The sequence below is a fragment of the Tenrec ecaudatus genome, chromosome 2 (assembly GCF_050624435.1).
Source record: "Tenrec ecaudatus isolate mTenEca1 chromosome 2, mTenEca1.hap1, whole genome shotgun sequence".
NCBI lineage: Eukaryota > Metazoa > Chordata > Mammalia > Afrosoricida > Tenrecidae > Tenrec > Tenrec ecaudatus.
In genome coordinates this window covers 254,782,246-254,801,821 of record NC_134531.1, presented here as the reverse complement: position 1 = coordinate 254,801,821, position 19,576 = coordinate 254,782,246, and the positions used below count along the sequence as shown (strand labels likewise).

The window sequence follows — 19,576 nt, the reverse complement described above, 5'->3', positions numbered from 1 at the left end:
CTTCCTCCTCCTGCTGAGATGGTTTTTGTACCCCCAGAGAAATGGCAAAACTGACCAATCACTGAAGTAGAATATTCTAGAACTTATCTGCATGCTCCCAGCCAGTCAATGCATGCAAGTTACAAAATCTATGGATGGAAGCTGTGCTAAGCAATTTCAGTTCACTACAATAATCCACCAAGACAATAATTCTGCACCCTACTTTGGTAAGTAGAAAATGGGATCTTAATAGCTCCTGAGAAGATATCTAAAGAACAACTGTCCTTTCCCTGACTGGAGGAAAGATGAGTGAAGAAAGTCAAAGATTCATAGAAATAAATAGTCCAAGAAACTCATGGACCACAAGAACATCAATCTCCAAGATACTGATATCATAAGACTAGATGATCTCTGGCTACCATTAAGAATCTCTCAGAAAGGGATCACATTAGAAGGTCCTGGACAGAGTGAGTGTGAGAACAGCACTCAACAGTCGCTAGATAGACTGGGATGATGAGCAAAACTCAAAATCATATAAAACACAGGACTCGGTTTTCAGACGGAGACTGGTGAATACTCTCAGACTATGCGCCTTAAACACCCTGCAGGACTAGAAATCAACTCACTCCCATGGCTCTATTGTCACATAAACAGTAGACACAACAGTGGAAGCAATAACACAATATTCACAACTTACAATATTTAACCATTTGAAGTCAAAAGATCAAAAGGGCCTCATTTACCCAAGAACAAAGAGAATAGTTAGGAAAGGAAGAGGAATAGAAACAAGAAATGCCCAGAGAAAGGGAAAAATATATAAACAAGTTGTTTTGAAAATCCTTTGCCTTTAAAAACATTTTTATAATTATTCTTATAATTATCTATTTGTATATTATCTATTTGGGGGAAAGAATATATATATATATGTGAGTTTGAGGAGTTAGACTGTTTCTAGTTAGCACTTAACGTATAAAACCAATCAACTGACAGAACTGACCATCCTAATAACAGAATTCATTGCAGATTTGACTGTCAAATGATTAAGCCCTTTTTGTACTACCATTCTTTAATGCTTACTATAGTACAATTTCCATGTAGGTAGTATACAAGGCTCCCTCTCAACCTCTGAGTGATTGCTTTGATTATATATTTATTTATCTATTCATTTATTCTCCCTCTCATAATATTTCTGACTCGTGATTAGTTGAGTCTGAGGGTGTGCATCCCACACCCTGAGAAGGCTGACTATCTTTCTTTTAGTGAATCAGATTCAAATTTTATAAATGAATCTAGCATATATTATTGAATAAAGTAATATTTCACAACCATCTGGACTATTTTGGAATCTAAGACTAGTCCTGATTTCTTTTTTTTTTCTTAAGTTAGAAAAGAAAAACAACAGTGTGTCCTGTAATAGTATCACAAATTTAGGATGGAAGTGATGCAATATTTGTAATTATCCTTATGCGTTATCTTTGAGAAGACTCCCATCCCTCATTACCTGAGTGTATTTTAGTTCATGCTGAGTGGTTGGCACTGATCAGCTTTAATTTAGTCAGTACTCGTTATTTCTATTCTTACCACTTTCCACCTAGACTTTCCCCACCTTTACTTTCAAATCCAACATATAGAAAATTATGCAGCATTTTCAGAAATTCTATTTTTTTAAAAACCCTAAACACAATTCAACACTACTAACTATCATTAATTCATTCCATTTTACAAGGCTTGATTATTTTATGGGCATGGATAATAATTTGATTGATCTAGTAAGGTATGGTCTAAAATTATTAAAATGTAACTGTTCAAACTGAGTGCATTGACAATGTAGCTCTCTATTTTAGTTTTGTAAATTTACTGTAGTAAATCATCATACTCCTGGCGGCTTAAAACGGCAGCAATTTATGATTTATTCTCTAAGAGTTATGGGGGCTAGAAGATTGAATTCAAGGCACAAGTAGGGTTTCGTCATGTCTGCACCCTAGAAAGGGTCTGGAGAAGAGTACATCTGTACCTCTTTAGAAAATCCGGTGCTTGCGAGCGTTGTTTGTCTTCTAGAAGAACCACTTCAATCCCTGCTCTGTTGTTCTATGACCTTATCCTTGTGATGTGGCTGTGTCCAGGAGCCTCATAGCCCATTGGTTATGAGAAAACAATTCATTGTTTTAAAGTCAGCTCTCACCAAAATGGCTTCATCTTAACTTGGTCACAACTGCAAAAAAATTATATTGCAATAGGTTATGGGTTTACATGAAACTGGAGTTCTATTGGTAATAAATGGGAACTAGAAGATGGGTGTAAAGAGTGATAAGTATATGAATTTCCTGAGAAACACGCTAAGTTTGGGATAGAATTATAGCGAAAATAAGACTAATTATTTCCTGGGTCTCTTATAGGATCTTTACAGATACCATGTTCTGAGTTGTGGGTATTGTAAGATGTTTTTATTTGAGTCCTGGTTTCCAGTGATATTTTAGTAGTTTACAGTTTACATGAGCTATGTTAGCACGGGTTTCCTTTACATTTAAGTGTAATAAAAACCTAAATCCTCTGATATGCTAGGATTGAAGATACTTAGACACCTAATTAAAATGAGAAGCTACAATTAGAATGTCTTAAATAATCTTATTACACTCATTGCCATCGAGTCAATGCTGACTCGTAGTACTCCCCACCCCCCGTGGTGTTCCCAAACTGTAAGTGTTTATAGGAGTAGAAACAGCAATCATTCTATGGCAGGGCTTTCGGTGGTTTAGAACTGCTGACCATACTAATTGCAGCCCTACTCCTAGCCACATGATTTGGTTTCAGGAAACTTCTCCAATATAACAAGTAGCTATTAATTGCTAGTGCAGCTTAATGTAAATTAGAAACTCTAATATCACATTTTCTCTAAACTGCTTTAAAATTAGCAAATTTTAAAAATGTACTGAAAAGACTCGATTATTACTGTACAAGAAAAATGAAATTACAATCTGAATATGTAATTTAAAATCGTATGCATTAGTCATATAAAAACTGACAATACCAATTAATTTCTAAATTCTCAAAAAGGTTTTCATTCTATATTGAAATAATATAAATAAGGTTTTCCTATGAAATTAGGTAGCAGAGTGTTTATGTGTAAACACATGGGTGTGAAGGTAATGAAATGATCAAACTTAGACTAAAAGCCAGCCTATGTAAAATGATTCTGACCTGTTAGAATTATTATAGCACTTTAATTTAGTCCCCCTCTTCTTCCTGTCTTATTGCCTAGTGTGTTTCCTGAGAATACTCATGAAATTCCAAAACCATAACCTAACACTTCTATCTGTTGAGTGTTTGAACATGCTGTTGCTGTCTCCCTCAGGTATACACAAGATTCACTGTTATTTCACCAAGACATTTCTTAACGGTCGTTACGTTTGTAAGGTCCTTTTTGGCCACACTATTTAAAATTACAACCCTTTTTCTCCACCTTGTTTTCCCCATTGTACTATCTTCCATGTATTCAATTTGCATATTTATGACTCTCATTTTCTTGTTTCATGAGACAGTAGTGGTCGTTGATAAGTGGCCTTGAGTCGGTACCGACTCTTAGAAAGAACAGTGCCGTGTCCTGCACCCTCCTCACGTTTGTTCTTATGTTTGAGACCATTGCTGCAGCAATGAATCAAGCATGATGCCCATGTGTTAGTCTGGGTAGACTAGAGAAACAAATTCATAGACATGCTTATGTGTTCAGGAAAGAACTTCCTATACAAGAACAGTTCAATATTGAGAAAACATCCCAGCCCAGTCCAGATCAAGTCCATAGGTCAACTATTAACCCATGTGTCTGATACCAACCTATAAAGTCCTCTTCAGACTTATGAAACACATGCAATGATGCCAAATGCAAAAAGTTCACAGTCCACAGGTCTTGTGGATCCAGTGGCATTGTAAGCATATCAGCGCTGGCAAGGGTCTCCACATGGCTCCTCTAGTTTCTAGGACATAGGGTGTCTATCAGCGTGGTGCCATGCGTCTTGTCAGTAGAGCGGCTCTCAGGGAATGAGCCCTCAGAGTGTCTCCAGCCCCGAAGTAGGAAAACCAGAATTCCCAGAATCCTCAGGGGAAAACCAGGTCCACACAGAGGCCTCCTTGTTTATATGCTGATTACTAGACTATACTCTATCCCTTCACTCTTAATCCTCTCAAGTCCCAAATTGACACCAGCTTATGTAACTACCACGTCCATTCCCAAGGACCAGTGTTGCCTGCCAACAGGCTCAAAATACATGAGACAAAGTCTCACTCTCCTTGCTTCTCCGGAGCATTGTACTTGTTCCAAGATAAATTTGTTTGTTCATTTTTTAAATGAAAAACAAATTTATGTGTTCTTTTATTAACCAAACAAACTATTTGGGACACTAATAAACTACATAATGACAGGGAAACAAGTTGCCTGAGTGCACATTCTGAGTCATAGAAATCTCGTGTGTTTCAGAGTAAACCTGTGCTTCATAAATATCCCGTGATCGATCTTTCAGGAGTAGACTACTAGCGCTTTCTTCCACAAGGCCTTTGGGTGAATTTGAACCATCAATCTTTCAATAAATAATGAAATATTAAAGTAGAATAATATCTGAATAAGTCTAAGGCCTTTTCTATCAAATCTGTTGAAAAATCACCATGTAAGCATTTAATTGGATAGCAGTAGAATTGCCTCCATTTGTGCCATGTTGCATATGAAGGCAGAAAAATATAGAGCACATTTTCTATGAATGTATTTTTATCAGATTATTGATGCTTTAGGACCTTCTTGTAGTATGCCAGGAAAAAGTATTTTACATACAGTAACTCATTCGTGTCTCATAAAGACCCTGAGGCCATTGTTTTTACCTTATTTATTTTAGAGTTAAGAAAAACCGAAACCCAAATCCAATGTCCAATAGTCAATTTTGATTCATAGTGACTCTATAGCAAAGTCAAAGTGATTGCTAGGAATTCCGAGCCAGTAAACATTGACAGCAGGCGATGGCTTGTCTTTCTATGGCCACAGTGCTGATCTTATGGTTAGCAGCCCCATCATAACCCCCAGGGCTCATTGTTGAGGAAACCAGAGGTGACAAAAAGGTGCTGTGGTCTATGCTGCCAATATACAAGAAGCGAGATGCATGCAGGGAAGCTGACTGCAGGACCCACATTCCCAACTAAAAGTTCGCTGCTAAATGCCCTATTGTCACTTTTATGTCACTATTGTCAGTAGCTTCACTTATATCTTCTCTTTTCTTTTGTATTTATTTTACTTTTGCTGAAACAGAACCTTTCAGGATGAAGTATCTCTGTTTACAAACTGTGGTTCTACCACTTTGTCCCCCCTTTTGCAGTGGGACGCCATTACTGAGATGGATGAGCACAATAGGCCGATTCACACATACCAGGTGTGCAATGTGATGGAACCAAACCAGAACAACTGGCTCCGTACCAACTGGATATCCCGTGATGCTGCCCAGAAAATTTACGTGGAAATGAAGTTCACCCTGAGGGATTGTAACAGCATCCCGTGGGTTTTGGGGACTTGCAAAGAAACTTTTAATCTCTACTATATGGAATCAGATGAGTCTCATGGAATGAAATTCAAGCCAAGCCAGTATTCAAAGATTGACACCATTGCTGCGGATGAGAGTTTTACCCAGATGGATCTGGGTGATCGCATCCTAAAACTCAACACAGAAATTCGAGAGGTGGGACCAATAGAGAGGAAAGGATTTTATCTGGCTTTTCAGGACATCGGGGCCTGCATTGCACTGGTATCAGTCCGTGTTTTCTACAAAAAGTGCCCCTTCACTGTGCGTAACTTGGCCATGTTCCCTGATACCATCCCACGAGTCGATTCTTCCTCTTTGGTTGAAGTCAAGGGTTCTTGTGTGAAAAGTGCAGAGGAGCGTGACACGCCCAAACTGTATTGTGGAGCTGATGGAGACTGGCTGGTTCCTCTTGGACGGTGTATATGCAGTACAGGATATGAAGAAATGGAGGGGTCTTGCCACGGTAAGAAATAAACATTTAATTGTTCCGACATTTGAATGATGATTTATGGTGAGATAAATACCGTAATTTGCAAACAAATCATTCTGGGTGCTACTCCTGGCAAAAGGAATTGTTATGACTCATTCTTGTTACCTCTAAGAAGGAATGTGTGACCTGAAGCTGCAGGGGCAATTCACTAACTCCAAATTAGAAGAGCTGAAATCTATTAGAAGGTGACACCTGTGGAGAATCTGACAGTAACGCAGGCTATCCTGCAGAAATACTGTTAGAACTCAGGATACACAAGGAGATGACAATTTTTTTTTTCACGTTGGAAGTCACACTGTGGGAGCGTCCCTTACAGGTATTTACTGTAACTCAGTTTCAGAAAAATTACAGGAAACAAACTATTGATCATAAGCAAGCAGATAGAATGATAAGGTGCTTTAATCCTTAGCCCAGGCTCTCAGTGTTTCCATTGACTAATCAGATAGCAGGAATTAGCTTTGGGGGATGGTTCTCCAAGTTAGCTGACAGTTATTTCAGGAAATATCGGTTTGCCTTTGAGCCATGCAATGAGTTATAAAAATCCCTAAAAGACTTAGGTGAGGGTCAAAGAAAACTGGCATGTGTCAGTCTAACTACTTCAAGTAAAGTTAATTTAATTACATTCTTATTAACTGAAAGAGACATTCTTTATTCCGTATCTCTGGGAAAGGCATATGAAATGCAAAATAAATTGACTCTTCTGATGTGTACCGCCTTCAGTAGCATTCTGAAGCAATATGAATTGTTGATGAACATCTTATTTTTCACAGAAAAAGAGCAACAGCAGCAACAAAAAGCACTGGTATTTTGAAATCAGAATTTAGGTGGCTTAGAGAGAAAGTAATATTTGAAAATAATCTGGCAATCATTTCTTCATATTGACTCTTAGTAATTATTAATAGTTAAATCATGTGAAATCTTATTTATTTAAAAGAGACATTAATATGTTTTTAAATTTCAATGCCTTAAATAATTATTTAAAATGTTGTTATGTTAGATCTCTCAGGGGAGAGATATATCTCGGTCCTTAGCTCCTTGTGAGAAAGAATTTACGCCGAAGCCTGGCTTGTGATCCAAGTGAGTTTTATGAGAGTCAGAAGAAGTTTCAGGTTTATACAGGCACATACAGGGACCTTCACCCCATGAAGCCTCCCTAGAGGCTGTTCAGAAAGTCACGTGGTCGGCTCCGGGCTCCGGGCTCCGGGCTCCTGCCTTTTAAAATTATTCTGCGGAGAGGCATGATGGACCCTTGTCGACCCCATGGGCTGAATTGAATTTACCTGGCCTAGGTGGGCCCGTTCAGGTATAGCGCCCACCCAGGTGTACCTCCCACTCAGGTGTACCTCCCCTTCCTGACTGGAAACCTGAACCTCTGAGCATGCGCAGTGTACCACTCCTTCATGGGCTGGTAGCTCAGACCTCTAAGCATGCGTAATGAACACCCCAGTCCCTAAGCAAAATGATCTAACAGGGTTTTTTTTGTTTGGTCTTGTTTTTTTTGTGGTTAGCTAAGCTAAGAACTCATCAGACCTTAGTTTATTCCTTGTTACCAGTAAATATCATTTCCCAACATCTAATGCATAGCCTCTTTCTTTCAACAAGATTGTTGTGCAAGGTGCAATTTGTAAGAAATATTGACTGGCCACATTGCCCATAAAATTTTGAACTACATTTTTGTCATGATAATGTAATACCAAAAATGTTTTAGACAAACCGATTTTCTTTTTATGTGAGCCATTTATGAATGTTTATGAATGATATAAACACACTTTTATGGTTTTAGATATGTTCTGATGCAATTCATCTATATCTGTTTGTTTTGGGACTCCAAATGCATATCCAAAACAAAAATATGGAAAATAAGGATGTTTTTGCAGCTATTTTGTAGTCTGCATTTAGAACACATAGTGTCCCTATAGGACAGAGTAGAACTAACTGCCCCTGTGGGTTTCTGAGGCTGTGATACTACGGAGTGGAAAACCTCCTTGTTTTCCTTTGGGGCACCTGGTGGTTTCGAGAGGGGTGACCAGGGAGGTAGTGTCCCAATGCATAATGCACTTCCCCCGCCCCCCACCCCCAGCTGGAGGGCCACTGGGAGTCAGAATTGGCTTGATGGCAGTCAGTTTGGTTTTCTTTGGTTATTTAGAACTGTATTGAATTTATTGACTTGTTGGTTAATGCTACATTCATATTCACTGAAAAGTATGTGAATAAAATAACCTGGGAAAACTTTTGTATGCATATAAGGATTGTGGATAATAAATGTGACTTAAAAAGCAGTAAATATTTATAAAATTCTAGGGTGCTAGAATATTACAAAGCTCACTAGAGCCTCTAATGATGCTTGTGTTTGATGATTTGAAAATATTAATTGTTAGGCTTGCCACAAAAATAAAGTGAGTCCAGGCCAGAGAGGAGAAGGCGAAGTTTATTCTGTGCTCATGGGCAAGATTCACAGGCCAGCGAAGTCCCACATATCTGTGGTGAAGGGCAAGTTTTTGAGCTGGTCAGGAGGGGAAACTGGAAGGGAGGGGGCAGGAGCTGCTGCTGCTGCTGCAGAGGGTTAAGCCATCACTTTCTGTGAAATTCTGAGAAGGATTGGTGTTTTGATTGTTCCTCCTGATACCAAGAAGATAGCTCATTGTCCTGGAGCCCTTTGAACCTAGCTGTCTGGGTCTAATAAGGGCAGGTCAAGGTCAAGTTGCTTCTAATATCCCTGACCTGTGCCTAACCCAACATTAATGCTTGCATGTGAGTGGGCTGACTTATTGTTAGTATCTTTATATTAAGGTATGAGCAAACGTTCCTCTACTACTTAGGCATTAAAGCATTTTTTGTTCAGTTTACCAATATTGATCTAATTCAAAATATTTATTGTCTTATAAGAAAGATTTATAGAACAGCAAAAATAAGTTACAAATAAATTTTGGGGGGAGTATGAAATAATTTACAATGGCAGATGCACTAAAATTAATTAATGGGGATAAAAAAGAGAAAAGAGCTATAGAAAGCATATATGATACAGAATAACCATGCAATTCATACAATTTTACAATGGTACTTAAGGTAGTCATCAGTTGACAAAAACATACATTTAAAAATATTTTTAAATAGCTTAATAATTAATGAAAATTACTTACCCAATGTCTACATTATATTTTAACTACAGGACTGACAATAGTGATTTGATATTTTTTACATAGTACATGTGGAGAGACTGGTCCCTGGAGAAGGGCATGGTGTTTGGAAGTAGAAGGGCATTAAAAATAAGGAAGACCGTCAAAGAGAGGGATTGATACCATGCCTAAGAGAGTGGGCTCAGAGGAACGTTGTGAAAATGGCATAGCACTAGGCAGTGTTTTGGTCTTCGGTGCATAAGGTTGCTATGGGTTCAAACTGACTTGATGGCATCTAAAAACAACATATGTGGCAGTAATTTCTTTTGGAAGAATTAATACGAGACTAGTTCCAAGAAGTTGGAAATTAATGATGTCTTAAAATTCCAACTCTTCCATGATACTCTTCTGCTCCATTCCCTCCACAACCCCCCTCCTCTCCTTGATTCTTTTCCCTCACATCCATGGGTTCTGTGATGTGTTGTAGTATTCCCTCAGTGACCTTGAGGAAATGGCCTGAGTGGCAGTTGATAGAGACTGTTTGGCCCCAAATCCGAAGGGCAGGCAGCAGTGAGCCAAATGCAAGGTCTAGACACAGAGCCAGAACTGTCCAAAAGATGTAGCAGGTTTGCTTGCGTTAAGCACAGCACAACCAGGAAATACAGTTCTAGCTTCCCAGATGAAGTGATGTGTGCTTGAGCTACTTGGCAGGACCATTCTATATTGAAAGAAAACAAAGGATGATGCCTTAAGTCACACCCTCTCCTACAGTAGAACAATAAAAAATATGCCCTCAAGAAAGAAAAGGGTGTGGGTCGGTGCAAACCCTCTTCTAAGGTGGGGTCTTACAGATGCCCTCCAGGAAACAAAGGAGGTGGTCTGACTCAGACTTCTCCTAAAGTAGAGGGGCAGCAAAAAGAGGAAGACCCTCTAGGAAATGGTTTGACAACCCAGTTGCACTAATGGGCTCAGCTTGGTGAAGAAGCAGGCAGTGTTAGTTCTGTGTGCATAAGGTTTGCTATGAGTCAGAACGCACTCTATGGCAGCTAACAACTAAGAGTTGGTTTTAATTATACCCTCCAAAATGGAACTATAGTCATAGGTGCATGACGGCCAGAATTATAATATACTACATAAGGACATGTGGCTAGAAAGGTCATCTTTATAGACTATAACTCAGCATCCATTCTCTATGAAACTTCATTCTTATTTATAAATCTTTAAATATTATAAATATTTTTATAATAAAAAGGTTATTTTTTGACAAAGATGGTTTTGGATAGATGATAAACTGCCTCAGTTTATCTAGAGTTATTGTTTGTGTCATCAGATTTTCTAACTTGTTATCTTTATTAATTGTTAGCAGATTGCAAAAATATCAAGGAGGGGAATAATGTCATTGTACACTAGCTTCCTGTCATAATGAATAGAAACTTTAATAATGGAGCTGGAAATCTAAATCTATGGCTTACTAATTGTATCCAAAAATGCATAGTGGTTATGTTAGATCTCTCAGGGTAGAGGTATACCTCAATCCTTGGTTCCACGTGAGAAAGAATTCATGCCGAAGCCTGGTTTGTGATCCAAGTGAATTTTATAAGAATTAGAAGAAATTTGAGGTTTACCCAGGCACCCGCATGGTTTCTCACCCCATGCAGCCTCCCTAAAAGCATCTCAGAAAATCACGTGGCAGGCTCTGGGCTCCAGGCTCTTGCCTTTTTAATTATTCCATGGGGAGGTGTGGTGGAGAACCCTGGTCGACGCCATTGGCTGAATTGAATTTATCTGGCCTAGGTGGATCAATCCAGGTGCAGCACCCACCCAGGTGTACCTCCCCTTCCTGGCCAGAAACCTGAGCCTCTGAGCATGCGCAGTGTACCGCTCCTTCATGGGAGGGTAGCTCAGACCTCTGAGTATGCGTAATGGACACCCCAAACCCTAAAATAGACTACCTAACATTTATAAGCAGCAAAGGATGAAAAAAGCAAATGGGAAAAACCAAAGCTACTCTATTTTAGATTTCTGGAATCAGTAATACCTTGGCTCTTGGCTTTGTACGATGAAAGAATTCACGCTTAAGCCTGTTTTGTAATCCAAGTGGGTTTTCTGAATGACAAGACAAGTTTCTGGATCTACATTCTCCAAGGGGTTCACAACTGGGCCCGAACAATCACGTGGAAAATCGCACCCAAGCATACAGAACTTGGGAGGGATCCCAGGAAACCAGAAACCCAAGAACCTTAGAGGCTTAGAGCATGTGGGCAAAGAGGCTGTTGGGCCCCAAAGTAGGTCTCCCTCCCCCTCTACCTGCTTCTGACCTGAAGCAGGGTAAGAGAGCTACCCAGAGTGTGCTCCCTGCCTATAATCTAGCTCTCCGCCTGTCTGGGGGAAAGCGTGGTTGATAGTACTGGTTGACCCCATTGGCTGAGTTAAGCCCCCCCCACCGGGTGATGTCATGAGCTTGGGCCTAGTTTGACCTGCCCAGGTATACCTCCCACCTGGCTTTGGGGCTTGAGAATGAGCATATTCAGTTTGGGGGCTTCACAGATGTCTACTGGTTGCCTGATTTCTTTCCACCCTCCTTTATGGGGGCCTTTACGGGCATGGGAGGGACAACTCCCTGCCCCTAAGCTAGGTGCCTAACATATACATTCCTGGTTTCTTTGAATTTAAGCCAACCAAATAGCTCAGTAGATAGTGAGTTTTCAATTTGCTAGATAAGTGTGTTGTACTAACACCTGTCTGTTTTCTAGAATATTTATTTGTGTGAGTGTTCGTGAAGCTTCATATTGTCCTTTTCTTTCTTCTGATAATAAGCTTTGTCATTGCCTTTGATGCTTTCAATCAAAAATGTATCTCACAACCAAATATCTGAATGACACATATACTAAATATCAAAATAATTGGAATTTATATCCATAAAACAGAGCCTCCAGTAGAATAAGACAATGCCGTATATCTGGGTTTTCATAGTCAGGTCCTCTCTACTCTGTGATATAACCGTGCATAATTTATATTAATGTTTTAGGTGACTATCTCACCAGGGCTGTCAGATGATTGAGGTGCAGTGTATATTTAGAAATGTAGTGGTGTGAGTAACCACAGGCACTGAGGAGCAAGCCAGACTGTGTACAGGTAGAAGCTATTGGTACACCTGCGGAGCACTGAATTTCTGTTCATTTCTGCAAATAGGTTTTCATCAGAGAGATCTTGCAGTATTTCACTTATCAAAACTTAAAAACTATTTTAATTCCTCATTGTATAATTCAGGATTCGAATGCACTGGGAGTAGAATTCAATATCCTGGGGCCGCCCAGTGACTGATGCCAAACTGAAGCTTACATGTTCCTCAGTTTCTCCTTCTTGATCTTGTGTGATTATCCAACTTCTTTCCCTCCTCCCCACCACATTTTGCTTATCCCTCCCTCCTTCGTTTTCTCTTTGGCTCTCTGTTCCTTCCTCCTTTTCCTGTCTCTCCTTCCTCCGCAGGCTCTCTCCGCACACCCCCCTGGTCTCTTTGTCTCTGCACCTCTCTTCCTTTCTCTTCATGGCAGCCACGCCCTCATCTGGAGATTGTTACTCTCCTTGGTTTCCATCAGAGCGGAGGAACCTCAAGTTATCCATTATTAATTAGAACTCTTTTGCCTTGTACTTATGCTATGGAGCTTATGATGTTCTTAGAAGAACAGCAGTTTATGCTCATTAATTTGAAATCTAGTCTTCTGAGAATGATGGAAAATATATGCACTGTAGTTCTCTAGAATTTGCCGTTAGACATGATAAGTAGGCATTTTAACAATAAGACTTTTCAAAATTTGCTTGATTGGGTTTGAAACTCTTGATCTACTATAAAACACACAGAATAAGCTGGTTTAAAACAGAAAAAAATATCTGTATACTCATGAGATACAGTTAATGCTATAGTTTTACTTATAGTTAAATAATGTATTATTATATTGCACTATCCTAAAACTAGTATGATTGTATATTTGTGTGTGATTAGTTTATCCATAATATTGTTAAGGTTTATCTAGATCCAGATTCTGGATGTACGCCATAGAGTGGCACTGTTGTAAATGAAAAAACAAAAACTCATGATATAAAATAAATAAGTTTAAGAGCAACCAAATAATTAAAGTTACTATAGTCATAATAAGCAGTATTTTATTCTTGACCCAAAATTCAACTTACTTATTTTTATTGTGGTTGTTATTGCTGTTTATATTGTTGTTATTTTATTTATGTTAAATAAAATGTTTATTGTTATTTTATTTCATCAGTTCATAATTTAAAATGTCATGCTAGGGCCTGTTTTACAATATGTTTTAAAATTCATTCTTAAAGTAGTAATTTACATAAAAAGTTTTTTCACTATATATTTTAATACCATGGAAAATAATTGGTAACAATTAGCATGCACATTTGGCTGTGATTTTTGTTCTGCTGTATTGATTTTGAAGTGATGTGAATCCGTAGTAAATTCCCGTTGGACATTAATATAGATTTAAATTTCCTTAAAGTAACGATACTTGGTACTGGAATTAGGAATTAGGTGTTAGAATTGCTGAGGATGTAATAGAACAATTAAGAACTGCGAAGCTGTGATGCAAAGAAACCTTCTGTAGGTGTCGGCAAGATACATTTTCACAAAGTAACATTTTGGCTATGAAAATAACAGGTCTGAAATACTGAGACATTTTGAAAACTTTCCTTCTTCGTAGAGAGCTACTTTTATTTATTTATTTGTCTTATAGTGCTGCTTTTAAAATTCAAGATGAAAGGATGGTGGTGACTCGACCCATTGCATTACTGTTCATGGAGGTGAATGGGATATCGAGGGCCTTTAGGAACATAGTTATTGATTTATCTCCTGAAGAGTGTTGGTATTAAGTCTGCCTGGCACATGCCTCTGCTGTCGCTCCAAAGCATGTATGCTCTGTGTTTATGCTCTTCTGTCTAATCATGTTATCAAGATGACTGTGGAAGCAGAGGGCATGAAGAATCTGGAGAGACCAGAATCTGTGGGCATTGGACAAGGGGGTTGAGTGCATGCTGAAAAGCTGAAAGGTGAGATTGGGATAAGGAAAACAGGGAAACATTTTTGGCCCAGATTCTATTTTCCCGTTCTAAAGGTACTCACAAGCTAAATATTAGCATTCAGCTACAAATTAGCATTCAACTTCAAACAAAGCTACTTTTCATGAACCCCTTCCAGACTTTTCCAGACTCTGTCTTGGGAAGAATATACAATCATGAAGTTCAGAGGAGTCTAAAAAATAGAAGACATTATTTTTCCAAATGAGATAGAATAAAGTTAAATAATTGTTTTATTCTTTTACACCATATTAAAGGGCTACCTTATAAATTATTTAAATGATCACTTTTAGTATTTATTTAAATCATATTTAACTGTAATTTCTGTCCTGGTTTTGCCTTAACTGCAATTTCTGTCCTGGTTTTCCCTTCTACTTGCTAGAAATACATTATAGTTCTGTATAGGCTTCCTAGTTTTTTTGTTTTGTTTAGCTCTGGTGGCATAGTGCATTAAGGGATGGGCAGCTAACTGCAAGGTCAACAGTTTGAAACCCACAGCCACCCTCGGGGAGAAAGAAGATTTATTCACCATCTCTGTTCTCCCCCCGCCCCAGTAACATGATACACCATACCATTTACTGAGATTACTACATGTCTAGTGAATGTGTAGAATTTTAGTTCTGCATTAAAAACAAACAAACAAAAATTACATGATTATGAATTAACTACGTAGATATACCAAAATATATTGAATAGTTTTATACTTCACAATTTTCCTGTCTTCTCTTCTGTTCTGGGTATTGTTAAAGTAATCCCTTTGGTAGTCTTTTTAGCAAGATTCTAAAAATTAATTTCATTATTAAATGGATGTCTAAAATATTTTGCCCTCCCTTTAATTATGGTTCAATTCTGCAAGCAATACAAAATGGTAATTATGTTTTTCAACACTCTGAAAATGGTATTTACCTAAGAATCGATTATTCTATTGATTTGTTGAGAATCAGTCATACCTTGTGAGACTATCAGTAGGTGCTCTATATTTGGCTTTCATCCTTACTGTTGAATTTCTAGGTTTGATGGGTTATTTTCTTTCTCTTGGTTGAAATTTTTGTTTTATCCTGGGAAGGTGTGTGTGTTGTCTTCTCAGCAATGCTTTCATTCTCGGGTTCTGGAATTCTTATTTGGAGAATTCAATCTACTCTCAGCCTACAAAATGCTGTTTTGAGTATTTCAACCTCAGTACTTATTTCTAGGTTATGTGCCAGGACAAGTGAATAGGAAGCAGCATTTGGGGGCATGGTGAATTTTTCTGAGATTTTGAGGAAGAATCTGTATCATGAAGTGGAGTCCATCTTTGTTTCACTACCTCTGTGCATCTTCTTCCTTTAGGATAAGGACTAAGATTGGGATTTGGTTAGGATTAGAGTGTCTATCTCCTGCAGAGCTGGCAGGTGGGTGTGACCTATCCATTTTTAGCTTAGGAATTTAGAGCTAAATCATTGCCCATCAGAGGTCCTTGAGAGATAGACATTGCCTTAAAGGATTGTATTTAAAAATAAGGCCGTGTTCACACAAACAGTTACAAGGATTTCTGTGCATCTTTTGAACGACACAATTCAATCTATTAACAGACCTCAAGTTCTTTTATAATTCCTGATACAGTTTTCATGATGCGTTGGCAGTAAAATCTCCTAAAAATATGTTGTAGTCCTTTGTTCTATTTCAAGGAGCTATTCATCTTTCATCTATAGCTCCATTATCCTTTGGGGATCCCTGTAGTTCCCGATATCTAGTTACTAGAAGAAGAAACAGAGCACGTACAATTCATACTTGCATTTTAAATGTATTAAGATGGATGTGACCCATATGTTTTATACACAAATGCCACACTACTCTTTGTAAAAATGATGTGATTATTAGAGTAAAAGTATTGTTGGTTAAGTTTCAGCATTAGGCAGAGAAAGTCCAGTACAGAAAATAAGGGTTTTCCTTTGAGCAAGAGATTGCAATAGCATTTACTAGAATAGAAATGGAGTGAAGTATGACACATTTAACAATGAAATAGTATTTCCATGAAAATAAATATAGTTCCAACTATTTTGAAGAAATATGATTATTTCTACATAACATTCTAAAAAACAACAGGAAATACTAAAAGTCAACCTTCTCCTAGAATAGTATATAATATGTTGAAGTTTATAACAAAGCATTTACTGAAGAATAAAAATATATTATATAAATGTAGTTTATAGTAAAATATATACTTAAAAATTTATTGATCTAAATAGTAAGAGTATTAATAGAATATATTCATAATGTAAGGATTTATTTCAAATTATGTATCCAGAACTAGCATTGGAACTACAGTACAACTGTGCAGTCTCTATGTGAAACAGAACTTCATAATTTACCTTTTTAAGGTAACCACTTATTTAAAAACCTGGGAAATTATATTTAAAAGGAAAACAAAACAAAACAAAATTGTCTAAAGTAAATAGGCTGCAACAGTAAAGACCAATAAAAAAAGTGGTAAGCAGAAAAAAAGAGCTGGTAGAATGATATAGTTTTATATATACAGTGTACATTTATACACATATATGTATACATGTAGATATATACATATATGTATAAATAAAGTTGATTTTTATTTTAAGATATAGTATCATTTGTGAAAAAAAATTAATTTAATCTATAGTAGCAATTATTATGATTTCCTAAAGAGTGGTAAATGCACACATATTTTAAAAATATTATATGAACATTCTTAATATTTTTAGGCCTTGGTGATAATAACGTTTAATAAAAATTGTACAACTTATTTTTGTCATCATACATGGAAAAATTTAAAAGAAAAAGTTGGTTTTTATATTGGATTTTTTGGTAATACTGGAATGGAAGGTTATTATAGTATTATAAAGAGTTCGCATACATGGTTCTGTATAAAAATAAATTTGGATAACCAGTTAGTATTTGCAATCTAAGGTTAGTATACACTGCCTGCTTTTGGACTGAATCTCAAATAAGCAAGCAGTGTCCCTAGAAATGACAGTGTCTGTTTTACAAGGACTCACACAGCATGGGGATGAATTGAACGGGATGGGAATTGCCTGGGCTAGTTGCTCTACACAGGACTAACTCCATGTAAAGAAGTGTGAACTACAAATGTTGATGAGAATTTTGAAAGCATAAACACAAGCTCTCTTCATCTCCAACAGTGACAAGGAAAAAGCATGATTTTCCTTTTATTTGAAGTATCAAAAGTGATTTTTATAAAATTTTTTTTAAAAACCTCTGGAAAGATGCAGTCTGTACTGTTGGACTAAGATAAACATCCACTGTACGGGAGAGAATTTTTCAAGTATTTTTCTTAAAATAATTAACATCATTTTTGTCTCCTTTTTATTCCTATCTTGAAGTAGGCTACTTTTTAGGATAGGTTATTTTCTATCCTATAACGGGGATAAGATCTAATTCCTTATTTTTATTTTGGCCAATTAAATACTTTTAAATGAAGTTAAATCTGAAATTTGCATTATTTTATGAAACATCAAAATAGCAAGGTGAATTATTCAAGAGCTTTCCAAAACATTCAATGATTATTTACTAACTGAATTATGACCAAGAGCATACCCTTCTTAAAGCTTACTTGTGCATAGATGCTCCTGTTGAATTGCAGGCCGGGAAGACAATCTGCTGCTGTGACGATGATAACCCACAATCCCATGGGGCAGTTCGACTCTGTCTCAGGGGATAGCTGTGATTTAAATCAACTTGATGGCACCTAACAACAATAATAATTAATTTGTTAAGATACTAGACTTAAAATACTTTTCCATATTATGCTCCAAATAAAATTCTTATATTACTTCTCAAAACTCAAAATCACTGCCATCAAGTTGATTCCAACATACCCTGATTGTACAGGACCGAGTATAAATGTGCACAGTAGCACCAAGTGTTTCTTTCTCCCTTAGAGCTCCTGGTCATTTTGAATTGCTGACCTTGAAGTTCACAGTCCCACTTCACTACATTACTTATTTAGATTGATATTTTACTTATGATGGACGCAAATTTTTTCAAATGTTTTCCCACATCTATGGGGTGATCACATATGTAAGAGTTCTACGTACCCATTAATAAGATATATTATTTAGGTAACCTGTTGTTGATTCATTAAAATAGAGTTAGTTTATATTGCTATATTAATATAATTGAATTATATATTGATATATTAATATAAATGAATCATATATACATGCATATATGTACTTATGTTGGGATAAAGCTATTCTACCTAATTAAAAGAATTAAAAAATGTGTTTTGATTGATGTTAACATGAATAGATAATTAGATGTTCAAATCTATACTTTAACAAAAATTTTAATATTCATTAGATTAATGTATACTTATATATCAATGTAGAATTATAGCCAAAAATATTCATAATCATTTTAATTGGTTTGCTACTTTAAAATCAGCAAAAATTATGTAAATTTCATGGAATGAGATACACATTTATTGATCAGAGCAATACATGGGGATAACCTCCATTACACTTATCAATAGTACCAAACAGAGAGGCAAAAATAGGCTACCTTACTTGCAAAATGTGATCAAGGCAAAGTAGGTTTAACCATGTGGTAGAATGAATAGTGGGAAAAACAGATGGCCTGAAATTGGGGAGGGTTGTACCACAGCCATCTGGTGTCCAAACCAACACCATCACTTCCTTCTCAACACTGAAGCAGTTTGTTTCACAGCCAAAGGTCTTTCTCTTTATATTATGAGAAAATTGCCACAATTTGTACCACGGTTTAAGAATACATGGGGTGTGTAGTAATTTCTTTAAGGAAAATTAAACAAGACAGATCCCAATAAATAGAGGTTAAATATATCTCAGATGTCCTACCTTTCCAAGCTTTAGGACCACACTATCATTTGGTCATCCACTACCACCTTCTCCCCTAATATCTAAGGATTCTGCAATTTGTTGTCATGTTCACTCAGAACTCACAACTTAAAAGGAAAATGCTCTAAAGCCCCAAATCTAAAACACAGATCCCAGACTGCAGGATTCTCTTCATCCTCCAGGCTGCAGAAGCTGGTAAAATAGGATCACGTGACAGACCCACAATTCAGGTTTCAAGAACTCAAGGTTTAGCAAAGGAAGGCCTGGGGTGGCAGGCACCTTTGGTTTATACATTTGGTTTGCCTTTCTCTATGTTAACAAGCACATGAGCTTCATCCTATCGGTATCGATTCACCATTTTGTTACCCAGGACCAGTTAGTTTAGTGAGGGTTGCAGAGACTATGCCAAGAAGAGCCCATTAAATAACCCATCTCCAAGGAGCCCTAGTGGCATCTTGGGTCATACATCAGGTTGGTAGCCACAGGGTTACT

General features: G+C 37.2%; 1 protein-coding gene across 1 annotated transcript in view; it reads left to right on the top strand.

Moving 5' to 3' along the window:
* Positions 1-19,576, top strand: part of EPHA6 (EPH receptor A6) — a 1,136,602-nt gene that overhangs the window by 229,673 nt on the left and 887,353 nt on the right. Inside the window, 1 exon segment of the mRNA XM_075543438.1 lies at positions 5,334-5,997. Within this exon segment, the coding sequence (XP_075399553.1) occupies positions 5,334-5,997 (664 nt within the window).